The 18,965-nt window shown below is 37.4% G+C and overlaps 1 protein-coding gene across 2 annotated transcripts in view; it reads right to left on the reverse strand.

The window, feature by feature from the left end:
- The window catches only part of USH2A (usherin), a 773,795-nt gene that overhangs the window by 512,185 nt on the left and 242,645 nt on the right, over nt 1–18,965 (reverse strand). For both annotated transcript variants that reach the window (XM_045048458.1, XM_045048459.1), the window contains 2 exons: nt 18,716–18,885; nt 12,599–12,743 (listed from right to left, as the gene is read on the reverse strand). In XM_045048458.1, coding sequence (XP_044904393.1) covers nt 12,599–12,743; nt 18,716–18,885 — 315 coding nt within the window. The remainder of the gene's footprint in view (nt 1–12,598; nt 12,744–18,715; nt 18,886–18,965) is intronic.

An 18,965-nucleotide genomic window follows, 5' to 3' on the forward strand; every position in this document is an offset into this window, starting at 1 on the left:
AGTGCTCAAACGTGGCTGTTGATCACCATTGGATCATGGCTGCCCCCTTTTCTGGAAAATTTCCCTTGCCTGAGTGGGAGCTACCTCCCCCAGAAGTTACAAGATCCCTCATGAAACCTGTAGCCTGTAACTCCCAGTGACTACCGTGGGTGATTACTGATCACAAAGGGCAGAGCCCCTGTGTTAACACAGCATCAACTTAGGGCTGTAATTCACAGAGGCCAATCAAGGAAAGAAAATGATTCAAATGGACTAATTGGAGACACGAGAGACAGCATGGGGTTTGAGAAGAACCAGGCCAGGGTGAAGAGTCACAGATTTGTGCCAGCCAGCGGAGAGTAAAGGAACAATGACCTGAAGTTGCCAGATGTCTTACTTTGTTAAAAACAGTCATTTTATGTGTAACCTTTCTGATTTTTAAAGTTTAGTAACTGGTTTAAATTAAGACAAATAAGCAAAACCACTCTGAAAGCCAAACAGGGCATCCACATGAGGAAAAGGAGCCTGTGAACTCAGCGGTTTATGAACTCTGGTCCAGGTACAACAGCCCCCAGAGCTCTGAAGTGACCACACCACTGCAGGGCCTGTGCGTAGGGGCAGAGAATGCCCAGCGTCCTTCCACACACCGAGGCCTCGGCATGCTTCAGGTTGTGGGACACTGGCAATTCTCTGGAGGCTTCTGGGACACCCAAGGAGTAAGAACAGAGATGGCGATTTTCCCTAAAACCTGATGGAAAGGGGATCAGAGTAACAAGTGAGTTATTGAAACTAAGGTTTTGTTTTGATTTTTCTTCTTAAACAGTTGAGTGTGTAGGCTGAAGTTCATTCCTGCTCTAAGTGGGTCGGCTGGGTTTGAGAGGTACAAGCAAAGAAAGGAACAAATATCATTACCTCCAAGCCTACTTTTTAAGGGCCTAAACTAAAGCTGTGGACTTTTAATTTCCATCTGTGTTCACACTGGCTTCTGCATACACAAAGTCTTGGCCTGTTTCAATAAACATATATTAAAATGATGTGAATACAAGATTTGATAGCCTTAAACCATGAAAGACAATTCACCTTAAAACAGCTTAGAACAAGTAGCATTTGTTACTTTCTAGAAAGCTTGGCCAGCTTTCCAAAGAGAAACAATTGATTGTGATTCTATTTCAACATTTTGTAAAGAACAGAGGGCACAGAGCAAAATGTTCAACTTAGATAATTAACAACTCAGTTCCTCTTCTGCCACGGCAAACCATGAGATGTCTTTATATATATATATGAATCTGTAAATTTTATGCATGATTTCCTTTAGCATTCCTTGCCAAAATTAGCTAAATGGTAGGTTCTCAAAGATTTCACTCTACAAGCCATGTTCCATCTTCAAAATAATCCAAGAAAATAAAAATCTAAGGCATCTAGAAATTTCTTCTCCCCTTAAGCTTCTCTTCAGTGTTTGGAATTACATCTTCGTATTAAAATTTCAGCAGGCTATTATTGGCTATGAGCTTATCTGAGGATGAAGAATTGTCAAAGATTTTTGAGTCCTGGGTTCAAGGAAGTAATAGAGGACAAATTATCTAATTTTTTATTATCTAAAGTCTGCTATTTAAAAGCACAAAAGAGGATTTTGAACTCTTCTGTTATATTTTCTATTTTCCACATATGATTCCCTAGTGTCCTGAGACAAAATGATTTGAAATTTTAGTTTAAAAAACACCATCTATTCCAATGGCATCCAATAGAACACTCTGATAACGGAAATGTTCTAGATCTGTACTGTCTATTTATGGTAGGCATTAGCCACATATGAATATTGAGCACTTGAGCTTTGGTTAGTGGGACTGAAGAATGGAAGTTTACATTTTATTTAATTTTAATTAATTTGAGGTTTAAATAGCCATATATGGCTACCATACTGGATAGCAAAGATATAGGGAATCACAAACTATAAATATTTGGTGTGTTGAGAGTAGGATGTCCATTGAAATAAATAGAGAACTTATGAATATACCTCCTGTCCATCTTAAGAACTAAAGAGTTTTATCCTTGTTTAAAAGTAGCTTCAGTGTGCCTGGATGGCTCAGTTAGTTAAGCATCTGATTCTTGATTTCAGCTCAGGTCATGAGCTCACAGTTTGTGAGATCCAGCCCTGTGTCGGGCTCTTGCTCTGACAGCATGGAGCCTGCTTGGGATTCTCTCTCTCCCTCTCTCAGTGCCCCTCCCCTTTTCTTTTTCTCGAAAATAAACACTTAAAAGTAGTCTTTTCCTGAAGTTCCCATTTGTTTGATATTTGGTATTCCTTTACTCCAATAACCCAGCTAGTTGAGGATAATGGTGAAGTGCTGTACCACTATAGCATTCAGAATCCTTTCCCCCATGGATACCATAATCAAACTCACTTTTTAATCAGGAATATAAATTCAGTCAAACAAAACAAAAGAAATTGCAGCAACTCAATAGTTTTATTTTAATATCTCCTAAAATGAGAGTGCACTTATTTTTTTTTAATTTGGCAAAATGATTATAATCAATAAGGGCACCCTCACTGAGAATGCACAAAAATTAATGTTGACTGTTTAAATTTTAACAAGTAGTGGAACACTTCATCTAAATTCACAGGAGAATTATTCCACCAAGCAATGAAACTATTCTTAGGAAGTCAACTACAGAAAATGAGTCAAATTAGAGTATACTTTTTATTCTCTTGCTGAAACAAAACAAAACAAAACAAAACAAAACAAAACAAAAACACAACAACCTTCCAGCTGTTATGTTGTATGTTTCACTTGGAGGAGTCAACCTAGCCTGTTTGAAAGGGTGAGCACCCCACTGAGTTATTATTTTCCCAGTTCCCCTAAGACCAGAGGTGGGATTTTCAATCAATTAAACTAGACTGGTCACACTTAAACACACACACATGCACACACACAGACACACACACACACACACACACAGAGAATGATGAAAAGAAAAATAGATATTCCTGAACTATTCAACACACTCACACAAGTACAGACTCACTAAGAGAGAGAAATAATAAAGGATCATTTCTCAGACTATCAAAGTAAAGGGATTATAGTTATAAATTCATTAATCACAAAACAGTGAATTAATAGACAACATAGAATAATGTAAAGGACTCTGCAGACTATTAGAGATTACATTTTACTTTTTAATTTCTAACTCTGCATGACTTAGAAAAATCCCTAAAACTTATGCAGGTCTCAGTTTTCTCATCTACAACAGGAGGATAAATTTCAGCAGACTACCTTGACAATAACTGCTTTTAAAAACAATATATATAATTGTGTTAGGCTTTAGAAAGCAAATTTCTATACAAACACAAGGCACTATTATTACTAGCCAATAACACACATTTCAGATAACATATCACAAAAGGATACAATTCATCCGCATTCAAAATCTGTATTTACTTAGAAAATCCTCTTATAAATGTCAAGTATAAAATGGATCTTCAATATCCATAGTTTCAAAGAATAACAACATACAAAGTCTGTTTCCACTTAGAATAAACTTAACAATGTTTTTGTATTTTTTGCAATAGCTTTGTAATCCAGTTTCCAGTCTAGCTCTTCTATTTGTAAATATTCTTTATAAAACGCTCTGATAATGGACATTCTGCTTTATGCAGCATTTATTACTTTATAATCTGATTAATAGCATATCATAATGCATAAATTTACATGTGCAAAATTTATGTAGTGTGGAGTTTGAGTGTCATAGCATAAGAACGGAGGCCTAAATGAGCAGAAGCTCTCGCTGATGGCAGGTCTTTAAAATCAAATCTCTTTATTTGTTTTCAAGCAAGAGTTTGTTACCTATGAACATTGCATGGCAGTGTTAATATCTTAAAACACCATCCACTTCCCATTAGGAAGACAGGAATCCAACAATGAACAGCCTTTCTACGTTTCAGGCATCTGTGGGGAGCAGACTGACATAAGACCTCCTCAGGCACCTTAGCAACAGAACATGATTTTGACTTTTCCTTACAAATATAAAACTGTCACAAGAAATGCAGTTTGTCCAAACACTTCCAGGCCAAAACACCCATGGAAAGGCACTGGGATCAGGACTTAAACAAGAACGTCAGATCAGGAAGCCATGATTTCTCAGTTGGCGACCACTCGACTGTCCCTGCTCTCCCGTCAGTGTCCAGAAGAGGAGAGGATGCTCCCCTCAGAATCACGAGACCACTCAGCCTTGCCTTGTTCACTGTCTATTCTCTGGAGAAAAAAGAACAAATCTACTTTACCATTCCCTGTTTTGCATACTAGTTTCCTTCCAGAGAGAACATGTACAGTGGAACTGATCTGGAAAGGAGAAAACTTAGCTTCTAGACTGGCTCTTTAGGTCCCTAATTTGGCTAATTCATTATTTGGTATCTCTGTTCCTCAGTGCCTCATCTGTCCAAGAGTACGACAGAAGTGAGGGTGTCCTCCAGTTTCAAAATTCTATGATTGAATACTTTCTAGCAGTGCTTCTCAATTAGTAAACCAGAAGGCATGCTGGACATCTGACACCCGGACCCTCTCAGTGCCCCAGGAAGCCAGCTAGTTTATCCCCTTCAGCTCTGAGCCACCCTATTTCTTCACCACACCAGGGCACACAAATATTATGATTTCTTTAATATGTCTTAAGACATAAAGGATGGTCAGAGAGCACTGCTTTTAGAGAATTTAAGGGAGATCACTTGTTTGGTGAATAAACACTACCTTAACCAGCTGTTGTTCTGATGATCATCAATTCGTACGTAACTAGCATCCTACATGTGTGGAGAAGAGGGTCTGTGATTTCTGAACCGCACACACAGCGGCATGATGACGGGGCACACCGTCCCCTAAAGTCCACCGTTAATAAAAGGTAGCTGCTTGGACTGTAATTATGGCATCCTTGGTACCCAAACTTGAAGCTTTTATGGGGCTTATGCAATTAACTACTTAAATGCATCGTAACACTTGCTTCTCTGACAGCAAAGTATTGATTTTTTAATCATTTTCAAGTCTCCTCCAGCACAAATAAATGTACTACAGTTACAGTTAATGCACTGTGTACATGCATTAAACGCTGGTGTGACACAATTTATTATTTTGTGATATATAGAACTGAAGTTTGGCTTCTCAGAAATTAGCACCACCGGTCCAGCATCAGTATGGAAACTACCATTGTCCTTGATACTCCAAATTCTCTACCTTCAAAAAGCTGGAGACCTTTGTTAATAGGATAGTTAGGCTTTTACAAAAAGGGGGGAGCTGAATATAAATCTTTTATATATGTCAGTGTAGGAGAAAATTAAAAATAGTCTAACGGAAGATACAGTTTATATTTTCCTAAAGGTGTCACTGTAGGACCTACGGCAACTTTGTTCAGATGAATTTTCGTCTCCTTAATTTCTTTCCTTGTACTTATTTAGGGTACATCTATCAAAATATTTTGCATACTGTAGTCTCCCTGATTCAGCCAATTTTTGCATATTCTAATTGTGTCATTTTAATGTCTTCCTATAGGTACCACTTTATAAAGCTAAAAGGCTGTTTTAAAAAGTATGATTTCTGCATGCCAAAAGGCCAGGAGAACCCTATTAAAGTCACATATCTAAATGCAGACCTGATGACAGAGGTCATTACATGTTTCATCAACAAGCCTTTTGCTTGGGTGCAGCCACACAGTCAAAATTAAAGTTGGTGAGTAAAAAGCAGTTAATTTTGTTTTGTTAGAAATAATATCATTTTAGTTTTAGCATCTAAGACAGATGCCAGCATTTCACTCTGAACAGATGGTAATTCCTTCTAATAGTGCATCTCTGTATTAGTAAGGTCTGTTGTGTATACAAACAGTAATAAACAGTAGGTAAGGATCAAAATAAATTTTAATTGTTGACATTAAATTCTGGCAGCCACAGTTCTAAGGCTGCAATATTCCTTTTTCAAATCTGTCAGATTTACTAATGCTGCGAGAGCTTTGCCGAAAGCTGCCAGATTCCAGTCTCAGTGAAAAGATTTTTACATGCCACCGGTTACCCGTCTGTAGCAGGATACTTGTTTTCATGCCCTGACACCATTGTTCAATAATGACATGGAATTGGTACGACCATCCATGTGATGGTCAGCCAGGATTTCTTTTAGAATATTCCTGAAGGACCGAGCATCTAACGAAGAGGTTATTATAAAAAGCTATATCCAATTTGTTACACTATGGGTAACAGTAGGATCACAGCCCTTTCCCTACCCTGCTCAGGAGAGGTCTCCCCTTCAACTCATTTTATTCTATTTGCAAATCTGGGCATTCCTGAACTTCTCTGAAAGTGACATCATTCCTTCCTTTCATATTGTTTGCTTTGCCTGACTCTGAAGGATTTCCCTGACAGTCAGAGATACCATCAGCTGCGCTCTCCTATAGGCTTTGCTGTGGATCCAGAGTGCCAACAAGCACCAGTTTGGTCCTGATAACGCCTCCAGCGATCTGGTATTACAAGTAGTAGCCGCTATTTATTTTGGGAAGCTGCCATGTTAAAAAAAAAAACAAAACATTAAAAAACCCAGTTTGGCATTCAGGTGACTGTTCAATAACAAACATGCTTTGCAATCATATTTCTTTAAAAAATGGATGTATTTTTTTTAATCATGAAAAATATATTGCTTCCACCATATGGGACAACCAACGACTCACCAACCGATTTAAGATGCAGCATATTGAGCTGACCATATGTTACAGTGCTGTTGAATGGCTGAGTGATTCATGCCCGTCACATTCTAGTATATCAATTAAAGCTCCTTGAAGTCTGCATGATTTGTGTCTCTGTTATTAAACCCTGCTAATTCATCCCACTTACACATCTGTTATAAATCTCTAGGAGTGCTGCATGATTCATGGCAATCTGTGAGCATGCTACAGCAAATTCTTCTCCTTGTAATTAACAGTAAATTGTTTTACTGCCATGCAATGAATTTTTCAGTTATATTGCAAATGAACTCCTAAATGTGCGGTTCTTTCCTAAGAACTGACTTATATCATTAGGCAATTAAAAAGTATTGCTTTGAACCAAAAGCTTTTAATCAAGAGAAATACAACTTAAACATCGCTTAAGAGCCATGGAAATTTGACATGTTGGTTAAAACTGTAAAATAATTTCTGTTGTGGAAAGAGCAAAACAAACAAACAAAACCCTGGTGTACTCAGGATTTCCCTGATGCTAAGATAGAACTGCTGTCTGAAAACACTCCGTGAGACAAGTTTGCACCGATACTGTTTATCTTAGAAGTTACTTAAGTCATCTGTCATTACCAAATTTCTCAGATTGCTTTACACTTCTCTAATTGTAAAGCAGTGCCTTTATTCTTGAAATAAATAATTGGGTAATTAGCCAAGTTGGATCATCAGAGGATTCCAGAGCTGTTCAAGTGTTCTTGTCAAAGGTGAAGCAAATTCATTTCAGCTCCCCTCTGCAGCTCTTCGAAGAGGCTTTGATTTTTTTCCCCCACTTTCTTGGCAGCAGCTTCAGATTCATGAGTCCATACATCAAGTCAGTAGTTTAACAACAAATGGAATTAAATTCAAAGAAGGGAAACTAATTGAAGGACAGCAACAAAAGTGTTTGGTAATGTGCTTTTTAATATGGCATGCCACATTTGCATGATAATTTTTCCTTTTTAGCATGGAGCAGAAAGTGACTAGCTTAATGAGGGATTATTCAAGGCAGGAACGAACAAAATGCATTCATAACTAAGAACAAAGATTGTATTATGAAACAAAAACAGGCAACCTCAGAGAAGTAACTGGATGATTGGTTTATGCATTATGAATAAAAAGATAGAAAAATATTTATATTAGTATTCACTAATGACTATATATACAAGATTGTTGTAATTAAAATTATAAATTAACATATTAAGAGTGCTTGTTTAATCACTCTGGGTCCTATTCACAATGAAAAGACTCATGTACCTGCATGCAAAACAATGTGTGTTTTCAACTGAGCAGCAAACAGCCTATACATTTTACTTTTGATTCAGAGAAAAACCTTAATGCACCGCTAATTACTTGCTTAATGGGAGATGGGTACTTCTAAGCTGGTAGCGTAGAGGTCAATTTATGACAGGCAAAGGAAATATCACATTGCTCGTCCAGGAATGGAGCTCCAAGAGGAATTGCTCTTAAGAAAGGTTTAAATTGTACTGAATTCGCAAAGCGTGGAAACACACAAATTTCCTAAATTGAAAGGGTGATCTTAAGGAAAAAATAACAAGGACTCTAACAGGGCCCGGGCCATCGGTTCATTACCCACAGAAACCCAGAAGCAACTCCAGAGCCACTGATGACCCTGCTTGGAGACTTTGCTACAGAGACAAGAAACGTGGCTGCTCCTGGGTGTATGCCTCCCGCAGATCAGTTCTCAGGTTTGTCGCAAGCACGAAACTAAAGAGGTAGCAATGCAACATTCCGGAAGAAATGCACCAGTTCTAACCATATCTTTCACTGAAAAAATACTTGAAACAAAACAAGAGCCAGTTGAAATTCTCAGGCTTTCTACTAAAAGTCAGATAAATCTTCACAAGTATCTTTTTGATTCCTGTGACTGAGATTTAAGGAGGAAACATATTTTTACGAATCAATGATTTCAAAAGGCTGAATACTATTACTAACTTTTGGAACCCCTTTTCAAAGGTTTTGAATGGTCACTGGCTTCTTTCCTTCTCCTAAAATAAATTCGTCTGAACTACATTTTCATGTGAGAGTTAATTCCCCACACATCCATTCGAATTCGCTGCAGTAATATATTCCCTCCGACTTGCAATTTTATTACTTGAAGAAACAGGGCAGGAAGAATCCTAAAGCTGCAGGTCAACTTTTATTTCTTCCCTACGGCAAACCTGTTGACCAAAAGGATTGACTATCTCTGTGTTTATTTTTATGACTTAGCATCTGTGAGTTATAGCCAGATGTTTAATCTTAAGAAAATTTTGGAAACAAAAACTTTCATTTACTGAAAATAAGGGTGGCAAAAAGATACTGGATCTGTAATTTCTGGGCTTTTCCTTATATCCCAACAAAAACAAAGAAGTTCATTCTTACTGATCTCAACACCCTTGAAAATTATGTCCTTTAAAATAAATCAAATGGCAAGTAAAAATTATTTTGCCATGCTTTTGTCATGTAAGTGACTTTGTTCTCTGCTCTACAGATGAAGAATCAGATTCCTGACCAAAATTAAAGGATTAAGAAAAAAAAAACATTTCCCCAGAAGAACACTAAAATGACTTTTCCTTCAGAAAAGAAAGCATTTTACATGGGAATGAAAGTTGATGTATTTCTCTTAATGGAGATTGGGTAGAAGGAGCATTGTGGCAAAGAACAACAACAACAACAATTTTAATTTCCACATTTAAATTTGCACATTCAGAACATCTTAAATTTACCATCACATCTTCTGCAACTGCTCAGTCCTTTACAATCCAGCTTCTATTCAACCATGTTAAATAGAGGGCTTCCAAGAGGGCCTTCCATGCCACCTTCCTTGTAGATCCCATTCCTCTTGCTTTCCCTACAGCATATGATGCTACAGAATTCTAGACCTTCTAGAACTCTCTCTTCCCTTAACTTTTCTGATACTGCTCCCTCTAACTCTGCCCATGTCTGTGTTCCCCTTACTCCTTTCTCTTTCTCCCAAAATAAGAGCCTTCACTGAGATGCGAACTTTTAATTTGTATTTTCTCTGCTTTCACTAATTCATTATCACCTACAGCTTTAGCGTTTATCTCTATGCAATAATCACAAAATCTGTATCAGTGTTATGCTCCAGATTTGCATTTTCTGTTCTGGGATCCTAAGACTTTCCATGGATGTGTTTCTACCCAATGATCAAACTTCTACTCATGAGTTTATGTCTTTATCTTTGTTATTATATTTAATGGCATGACCACAGTCTGCAACACTGACTGTTGTCTTCAATTCTTCCCTCTTCTTAACCTATGCATTTCTCTTCGTTGGTCCACCTCCATTCCCTTCCTCCAATCTTTACTTCTATTTATCTGATTTACTCCCTCTCTGCCTCTTAGAAAAATCTACCAGACCCTATTTACACACTCTCTTCTTGTCTGTTTACACTCTACTGCCAGACAAATCTTCATATACCTTAATTTTCATCCCATCAGTATTTGGAACAATGCCAGTCTCTAAAATAGTGACTATAGTGGTATTTGTTCAGTCAAATGGTATTGTTCAAATCAAAGCTACTTATCCCAGAGTCTGTGTTCCCATAGTGTTCTTTTGTCCCTTTTCTAATACCTCCAGATGCTAACCTTATCTGTTGTATGTCAACACCTTAATGCAGACACCATTAAACTGTCCTTGAATGAATTATATTTGAAACCCTCACAGTGCCTTAAATAGGTAGGCCCTTAATACATGCTTACTGAATTGAGCACTCACAATAAACTAGAGTAACAATATAATTATGGCACTTTAGAGTCAGAAAGGATTCGGAGGACGTAGATTAGTTTTCTTTCACTACATTTCCAGTGGACAGGAGCGGCCTTAAGTATTCTCGCCAGTAAGTTAAATGAGAGATGCTCAGAGCACTCAGCTAGGCCATCCTCCATGCCACGGAAACCAGTTGCTACAACCAAGGAGGATGCTGTTAGCACAGATGTTATCACTGGTGCATTAGCCAGGGAGTACCTGTTTCATAGACATTTGCCCCACTTTCCCCTTGCCATCCCGAGGGTCCATCTAGTCTCTGCAGACGGGCATATGTCCCTCCATTTCCTTTAGTTTGCTAGTTTCCATGAAAAGACAGACTGAATCTCATCTACAGGAGAGTACCTGCACTAGTGGTAGAACTATGACGTGTGAGGTGCAGATGGGGGTGCCGTGGTGTGCAGCGTAGGGGAGAGACTTGAGCGGAGAGAACTGAAAATGTTATTGGAAGTACATCAAGAAAAAGATGAATTAGACTGAGGAGAGCCCCTAAGGAGTAGAAGGAAAATGTTGAATAGAGGCCACATAGAGATATTTTAGATCCATGTAAGAAATCACCTCTGGAAAGAGGTCTCTAAACCTGGATTTGCCTGAGAGGTAGTAGCTCCCCTACCACGAAAGGTATCAAACATGGGTTGGACAAACACTTGGGAACAATGTTACAAAGAATATACCATTATTGGTTAGAAAGTCACACTAGGTGATTTTAAACGTTTTACCCTGGGGGTCATGATTTCAGTTCTACTCAGTCACATGGTTGGTATCCATCTATCTTCCACTATAAGTATATCCCTCTGTATCTTCCACTATACCTCAGGCCAATCTTCAGCTTGCATTGTTTCTATTTTTACTTTCTTCAGCCTGCAAGACTGAGTCCTCTTTTTTTGTTCTCTAGTCCCAAACTATGTCATCTTTCCAAAAGAAGGCAGAGAGCCTGCCTCTATTATCTATATTCAGCAGCCCTCTAATAATCAAACAAACAAACAGTCTTATAGGAGAATGGTATTTTGTACAACCTAGGTTCCCCATAAATGTATTCATACATATGAAATACATATAAATATATAAAAATACAAAGAGTTTGGTTGTAGAGGTAATAAAACAAACATACTTCTTTAGAATTTGTGAGTTGTTCTCATTGATAGAAATCTGAAGAAACAAATTACTTGGATGAGATCATTTGAGCCAAACAAGTTTTTCCAGAACTAAAGCGAGGTAAAACAAAACAATAGAATCAGACTTGAACACAGGGAAAAGGCATAAGGAATATTTTTATAGCTAAATATGTTTTCATATCTGTCATTCATCTAGAAGTCTTTCGACCTTCTCACATCTGGATTTTCTAAGAGTTTCTTAACCTCACATCTGGAAATTTTCTTAGGCAGCACCAAGCTTTGCTTGACTGCAGACAGAAAAACTGATTTGAAAATACACTAAATGCAGAGTAATTGAGTTATGTAGGTGTCAGTAACACATGTAATCAAGTTTGTATGAATCTAGTTTGTTCTGTGTAAAGCAAGCAACATTTTATGCAAAGCATTTCCTACTAAGATCATACTTGATAATGACTCCTTTATTTAAATTGTATAAACTTAGTAGCTTCTTATTAATAATAAGTAAATTAATAATTACACTGCTGCCTATCCATTAAAGGTAAAATATAACACCAGAATATCCCACTAGTTCCTGGATGTCTGCCTTTAGCCCCAGAGAGCAGGAGTAGGTAGACCCAAAGCCCGCAAAAAGGGTCAAGAAGAAGTATCCTGAGCCCTCACAAGAAGCCTCCTGAATACTTCTAACAACTGTCAGGATATCAGTAGGACCTGGAGTGAATACTGAGCCCTGGAGTCACTCTGCATCTAGCTGCATTTCCTATTATGGCACAGCTGCAACTCAGGGCTCCCAGGGACCTCTTAGAAACTTAAGTCTATTTATTTATTTTTGTTTGTTTAAAAATGTCAATACAGCTAGCAATCAGGGTTCGTGATCAGGGAGCAGGAGAAACCAGAAAAGACAAGTATTAAGTCCAAACTAGAGAAGGTGTTGAGCTTTATAGGTGTTTGTTTACAAATATACAATATATTTTTCACATTTTTCAGGTACAGAAAAACTTGCTTACCTGCTGCTAATGTCTGTCCTGCTCCTGAAGCACTGGTCACACAACCAATTGAATTGCAGAGAGAAATAGTGAAGTTGTATATCTTATAAGGTTTTAGTTCTTTTACAATATAAAACAGTTCTTGGGATTTGGCAGTATACAACACCTTCAAGGCCAAAAAAAAAAAAAAAAGTCAGATAATAGATAAACAGTGTGAGAAATGTAACTTTGGCAGTCAAGAAACCAGAATCCGGTCATGTTCTCTGAATTCAGACAAAGAAATTATTGCCAACCACTATTAGGAAAGGGATTTTTTTGAAGAGTCTCAACAAGCTAGGATTTAATTGATAATTGTACAATCACACTGTTTTATGAGGTAATAATCCAGTTCCCGAGTGGATAAATGAGGAAAGCAAGTTATTGCCTCATAAAGCAGCGTGGTGGTATGGTTATTGTCACCAATGGCAGAGATAAAGGATGGTGACATTGTGATTGTTATCATGAAAGGGCCAAATAAAACCATGGGGCTTGGCCAAGACGAACCCCATGCAGTGATGCCCACACGTCATTTGATGGAACTGGCACAGAAAAATGTCACTATGTTAAATTAATCCCATCATTTTCTTTAAAAATAAAAAGCCACAAAAGAAAAAGGAAAACAAGTAAACACATTACTGAGCATCCACATGAGGTCAATTCTCAATTATCTTTCTTATACAAATAAGCATATGCAGATTAGATCAAACAGTTACATTTCTTCAAATATTGTCTTTATCACACAATTTCAAGGGAGAAAAGCAGATTTGAGCGAAGGAGGCTGAAAGGAACGCCATAGTACATAAACAAATAATTAAACAACTAACACTGAGCCTTGGTCCTATCATTATAACTAGGAATGATCAAAAGCAACCGTATAAGTTTACTCAGTTTATAGATACAAAAACCACTGGAAATTGTATTCAGAAAAAGAAGTCATTAAAACAAAAAGTATGACACCAAGCATGAGTATCAAACTTTTTTCTAAGGGATACTGATATCATATCAAATAATCTTCTATATGTATAAATATAGATAGCTGTTAAGGTTCATAACATTTGAAGTAATTTTCTAGATATTCTCCCTTTAGAAATACAATAAAATTCATTTGGAATATTGCCTAGGCATTTACTTTAAAATTTCATAACCTAAATGAGTAGTTTTAGAAAACAGTGTGAATGGGATATGAACTACATCATTTATATAATATTTTTCAGAAATAAAGGTGATTTCAAAGAGTCTAAAAATCTAGGAATAATTTAAAACTTTGGTATTATTTCCTTGCAATTACATTTAGAAATCAGAAAACATCAAAAACCAAATCATGAGTACTTCATTTTTCTAATTCTGAAACTGTTATTGATTTTATAAAATGTTCCCTTCTGTGCAATGTGATTTGAAATTTTCTAAGAAAAATATAACTTTGAAATGAGTAAAATTTATTGACTATTGCTATAAAATGTATCCCATTTAGAACAACTCTGGTTTGGATTAATTTAGATTTTTAGAAAATGAAGTTGTTTTCAGGATAAAATACAGCAAAGTGTTTCTTATTTTAAGGAAGATGTGGTAAAAAAAAAATACAATGGAATATTATGTAGCCATAAAAAGGGATGAGATCATGCCATTTCCAACAACATGGATGGACCTAGAGGGTATTATGCTAAGTAAAATAAGTCACACTTAGAAAGACACATATGATATGGTTCACTCATATGTGGAATCTAAAATATGTATTATGTGTAATAGTATTGTATGGTGACAGATGGTAGCTGCATTCATGGTGAACATAGCATAACATACAGAGAAGTTGAATCACTACGTTGTACACCTGACACTATTGTGACATTATATCAACTATATTCAAATTAAAAAAAATTAATTTGAAAATAAAGTGTTTCCTTTGTAATCTAGGATGTTAAATCATTTTTTTAATAAACTATTCTTCACAGCAAGAACACATAATGACATATAATAAGAAATAGAAAATGTAGATTAATACTAATTTTGATGGGCTTTTAGTTCTCTACATATGATTGGTACAAATTACAAGATTTTAAAAGGACATTTACCTTCAAGCTTGTAGCACATAAAATAATCACTCAGATAAGTTTTTTCTCTACCATATATACAGTCATTTTACGCGTCTTAAAGGATCAATTTAATTGAAAATTTTCTTTGGCATAAATCTTTAAAGAGGTGGAGAGAAATCTGTGGAAGCTTGAAATCCTACACTGATAATATCAACTGTTCTATATATTTCCTTGCCACATTCTTTTTTTTTATGTTAATTTATTTTTGAAAGAGAGACAGAATGTGAGTGGGGGAGAGGCAGAGAGAGAGGGAGACACAGAATTTGAAGCAGGATGCAGGCTCTGAGCTGTCAGCATAGATCCCAACACAGGGCTTGAACCCACGAACCACAAGATCATGACCTGAACCGAAGTCAGACACTTACCCAACTGAGCCACCCAGGTGCCCCTTCCTTGCCACATTCTTAGCCAAAATTTCCTTAACAGTTATTTTACAGTAGCTTTCCCTAGAAAATTTGGCTATTTATTTACCAAACTTATAACAAGACACACTCAGGTCAGTGTGGATACAAATTTAACTACTGAAGTGACAATTTTGACTTTGCCACTCTTGATTTCATTTTCGTTAATACACAATGAAGTAGATAGATATTTGTGGGGGAGAGAAAGCATAAGAGAAGAAAGTGACATATCTACATCTTTCTTCAATTGGGCCACAAAGAAAGCACTTTTAAACAAAAAAAGATGCATATCCATAATTTTTGTCATAAAAATGAAATCTTTTACTGCTCCACTGAACTATAAAGTGATCTTTTTAAAGTGTAATGTAGTCTTAGCCCATTAATAAAAATCACTAATAGTAGCTAATATTCGTCAAGCTCTTGAAGTTCCACAGACACCACATAGTTAAGAAGAAATTGTTTTCCTATTTTACGGATGAGTAAGACCTGAAACACAGAGATGTGTGGAGGGCTAGCAATTGGCAGAAATGGGATATAAACAAATTGACTTCCAAGGCTATATTTTTATAAACGGTGTTTTTTACTTAGTTTTGCGTCTTGGAAGAGAATATTATAGTGCAAGCAATAGTTGCTTTGAAACTATCTTACAAGGAAAGAACAGTTTACAAAGCAAAAGAGTAGCAAAAACAACAAAACATCAATGATAAATATGGTATGAAATTAAGGACCAAACAAAGCAGTGATGGCTGTAAATTTACCCTAAATCCTACTATATGCTGGATTGGTAGACTAAGTTGTTTAAGTTAAAAGATTTGTATAAGACTAGGTCTATTTTTGCCACCTGAGACAGTTGCAAATAAGTCAGTACTTATTTCCAGACTAATGAAAAAGTGTAACAAGGAGTCATAAATTATTTATTGACCCTTTTTCTTCTCCTAGTTTTGTGTTGTATATATGCTCGGTCTACTGAAAAGGCTCGAAAATATTGGCAAACCTATTGGCATGGGTTGAACAGTGTCTCCCACAAATTCTTGTTCACCTAGTACCTCAGAAAGTTATCTTACTTGGAAATACGATCTTTGCAGATGTAATTAATTAAATCACACGTTTAGGGTGAGCTTTAAATATAAGTCATATATTTATAGGAGAAAGGAGAGGGCTACACAGACACAGAGGAGATAATGACACAGAGAAGACTATGTGACAACATGCTGAGATTGGAGTTTTGTGGCCACCAACCAAGGAACACCAGAAACTACCAGAAGCTGGAGGAAGCAAGGAAGGATTCTCATCTAGAGCCACTGGGGGGAAAATGGCCCTGCCAACACTTTGATTTCAGACTGTGGCCTCCACTTAAAAAATAATAAATTTCAGTGCGTCTGGGTGGCTCAGTCAGTTAAGCCTCCAACATCGATTCAGGTCACGATCTCCCAGTTTGTGGGTTGGAGCCCCACATTGGGCTCTGTGCTGACAGCTCGAAGCCTGGAGCCTGCTTCCGATTCTGTCTCCCTCTCTCTCTGCCCATCCCCCACTCACACTCTGTCTCCATCTCTCTCAAAAAATGAATAAAAAAAAAAAAAGAATCAGAGAATCAAGAAGTGGCAGTTAGGTTGAAGTCTTGATAAGTATTATGTCCTCCAAAGAATGAGAGACCACATTTTTGAAAATTAAGCGGTCTGCCCCATCAGTAAAATGTTTGGGGGTGCAGTAGCCTGAGACATGCTAGGGCACCCCTTCCAAAATAAAGGTCAGCTTATTGCCTCTTGCACTTACCACTAGTAGGAAGGAAACAGAATGTCTGGCAGGCCTTCTTAGGTTCTGAAGAGAGCATATTCCACATCTGGGAATACTATTCTGACCAAGTTACCGAGTGATATGGAGCGCTGCCAGCTCTGAGTGTGCCCTCAAGCGGAAATGGATTCTTCAGCAGGTCAAGGTCAAGGCTGTTTTGCAAGCAGCCAAGCAACTTGGGACATAAAGTCTATCAGAGCCTGTGGTACTAAAGGTGGCTACAGTGGGAAAAGATGCTGTGAGACATTTACGGCAAGCTCTCAATAAGAGAATCACAAGGTAGACTCGCAGGGTCTGGAGCAAGGGCATATGACACAATGGAAATTAAACACCATTTGCTAGACAGCTTCTAGCGTGCTATTGGGCCTTGGTAAAAGCAGGGAAGCTGACTGTGGAACATCAAATGGCCATGAAGCTAGAGTTACCTCTCATGAGCTGAGTTCTGTCAGACATGCCATCTCTTAAGGCCATTGAAGCCCAACAGAAATTCATCATCAAATGGAAAGGGATATCTGGGGAAAGGGATATCCATAAATGGAAAGGGGCATAAAAAGAGCCAGGAATTATTATATACTGTGCAAGCAGATTGTTGGGACCCCATCTTATCGACCATTTGTATACTGGTAGCTCAATCAATCTCAGCTCATACCTATGACTTGTTGGAGGTCCCTCAAGAGCTGAGAGAGTATAAACATGCGGTTTGGTTCACAGATGGGTTGCCTTAGTATGTGGTTGCAAGTGCATGATAGCTGCTCTGTAGCTCCATTCAAGGATGATCCCGAAAACCAGTAGCGCACCTTGTCATCGATTTTGTATGGAAAGGGAAGGATCCAAAGGTAGAATACACCTGAACTATATGACAGTGGCTGGGATGTATTAGTCATGGGCATGAGAGAGAAAAGACTAGAAGATCAGGAACCAGGAAGTCTGAGAAAGAAGAGTGTGGATAGGACCATGGGAGAGATAGTTATGTGCGAAGATCCCTTTATATTGTGCTAGTGCTACCAAAGAGCATCTTCCTCAGAAGAGGTGCTAAACAGTCAAGTACACAGAATGACTTGTCCAGTTAACGTCAGCCATCTCTGTCATTGGCCACCCTCATGCTGATAGAATAGACTAATGGAGTACATTGGCCACACCATAAACTGGAGGGAAAGAAGAGCCTCTCACCGCCCCCCCCCATCAGGATTGTTATATACATATCAAATGACTTAGTCCATGCACATAATACAGCCTTCATAAGTTAGCTATGATTATTATTCTCATTACTTCTAGCTAGAGGATGAAGTACTAGTAAACAATATGTCACTGTATATCCCAAACCTTCAACATGTTAATACCCTTTGCTATAAGCTGTGATAATACATTCCCCAGAATTCTTTTCTCTTCAGAAATATGCAAAATGTACACATAAGACATTCTTATCAATGCTACTTATATTTCCAAAAGAATCAATACAGTATAAATATCAACTGATTGTGGGTTGGCTAAATGCATTGTTGTCTGCCCAAATAATGTGATGCTACATAGCTACTGAGAGTCGACTTCTTACAAGATATATAAGGATATATGTTAAGTGTAAAAAGCAGATTTTATTAAACAACGCTATATCTATTTTGTTTTAATACATGCTTATATTAGAAAAAATAGGTGATATAAATATATAGAGCCTTGCTCACATAATATCATATCAGGAAACAAATGCCCCATTTAAGGAATCTAGAAGAGAGAAATCGGTCACAGAATTCTGCAAACTCAGAAAATATCAAAATGAAGACAGCTCAATTTTGAAAGGACATTAGTTCAAATAACAATACCTGTGACAATGCTGCAGGAACAGATTGCTGAGGTGATTGTTCAGAAATCATATTGATCTTATACCCCATAACTTCTCCTCTTGTTACATTATCTGCCGGCTTCTCCCAGGACACATTGAGGGAGTACGGTGAAAGCGGGGAGACGGAGGGAGGGGTCATGAACGCTGGCACTATCAATGACAACAAGTACAGCAGCCAACAATGAACGCCATTATTTACAGGTTTCGGGAGTAAATTCATACATGTGTTC

This window comes from Felis catus, chromosome F1 (assembly GCF_018350175.1).
Source record: "Felis catus isolate Fca126 chromosome F1, F.catus_Fca126_mat1.0, whole genome shotgun sequence".
NCBI classification, from domain to species: Eukaryota; Metazoa; Chordata; class Mammalia; order Carnivora; family Felidae; genus Felis; species Felis catus.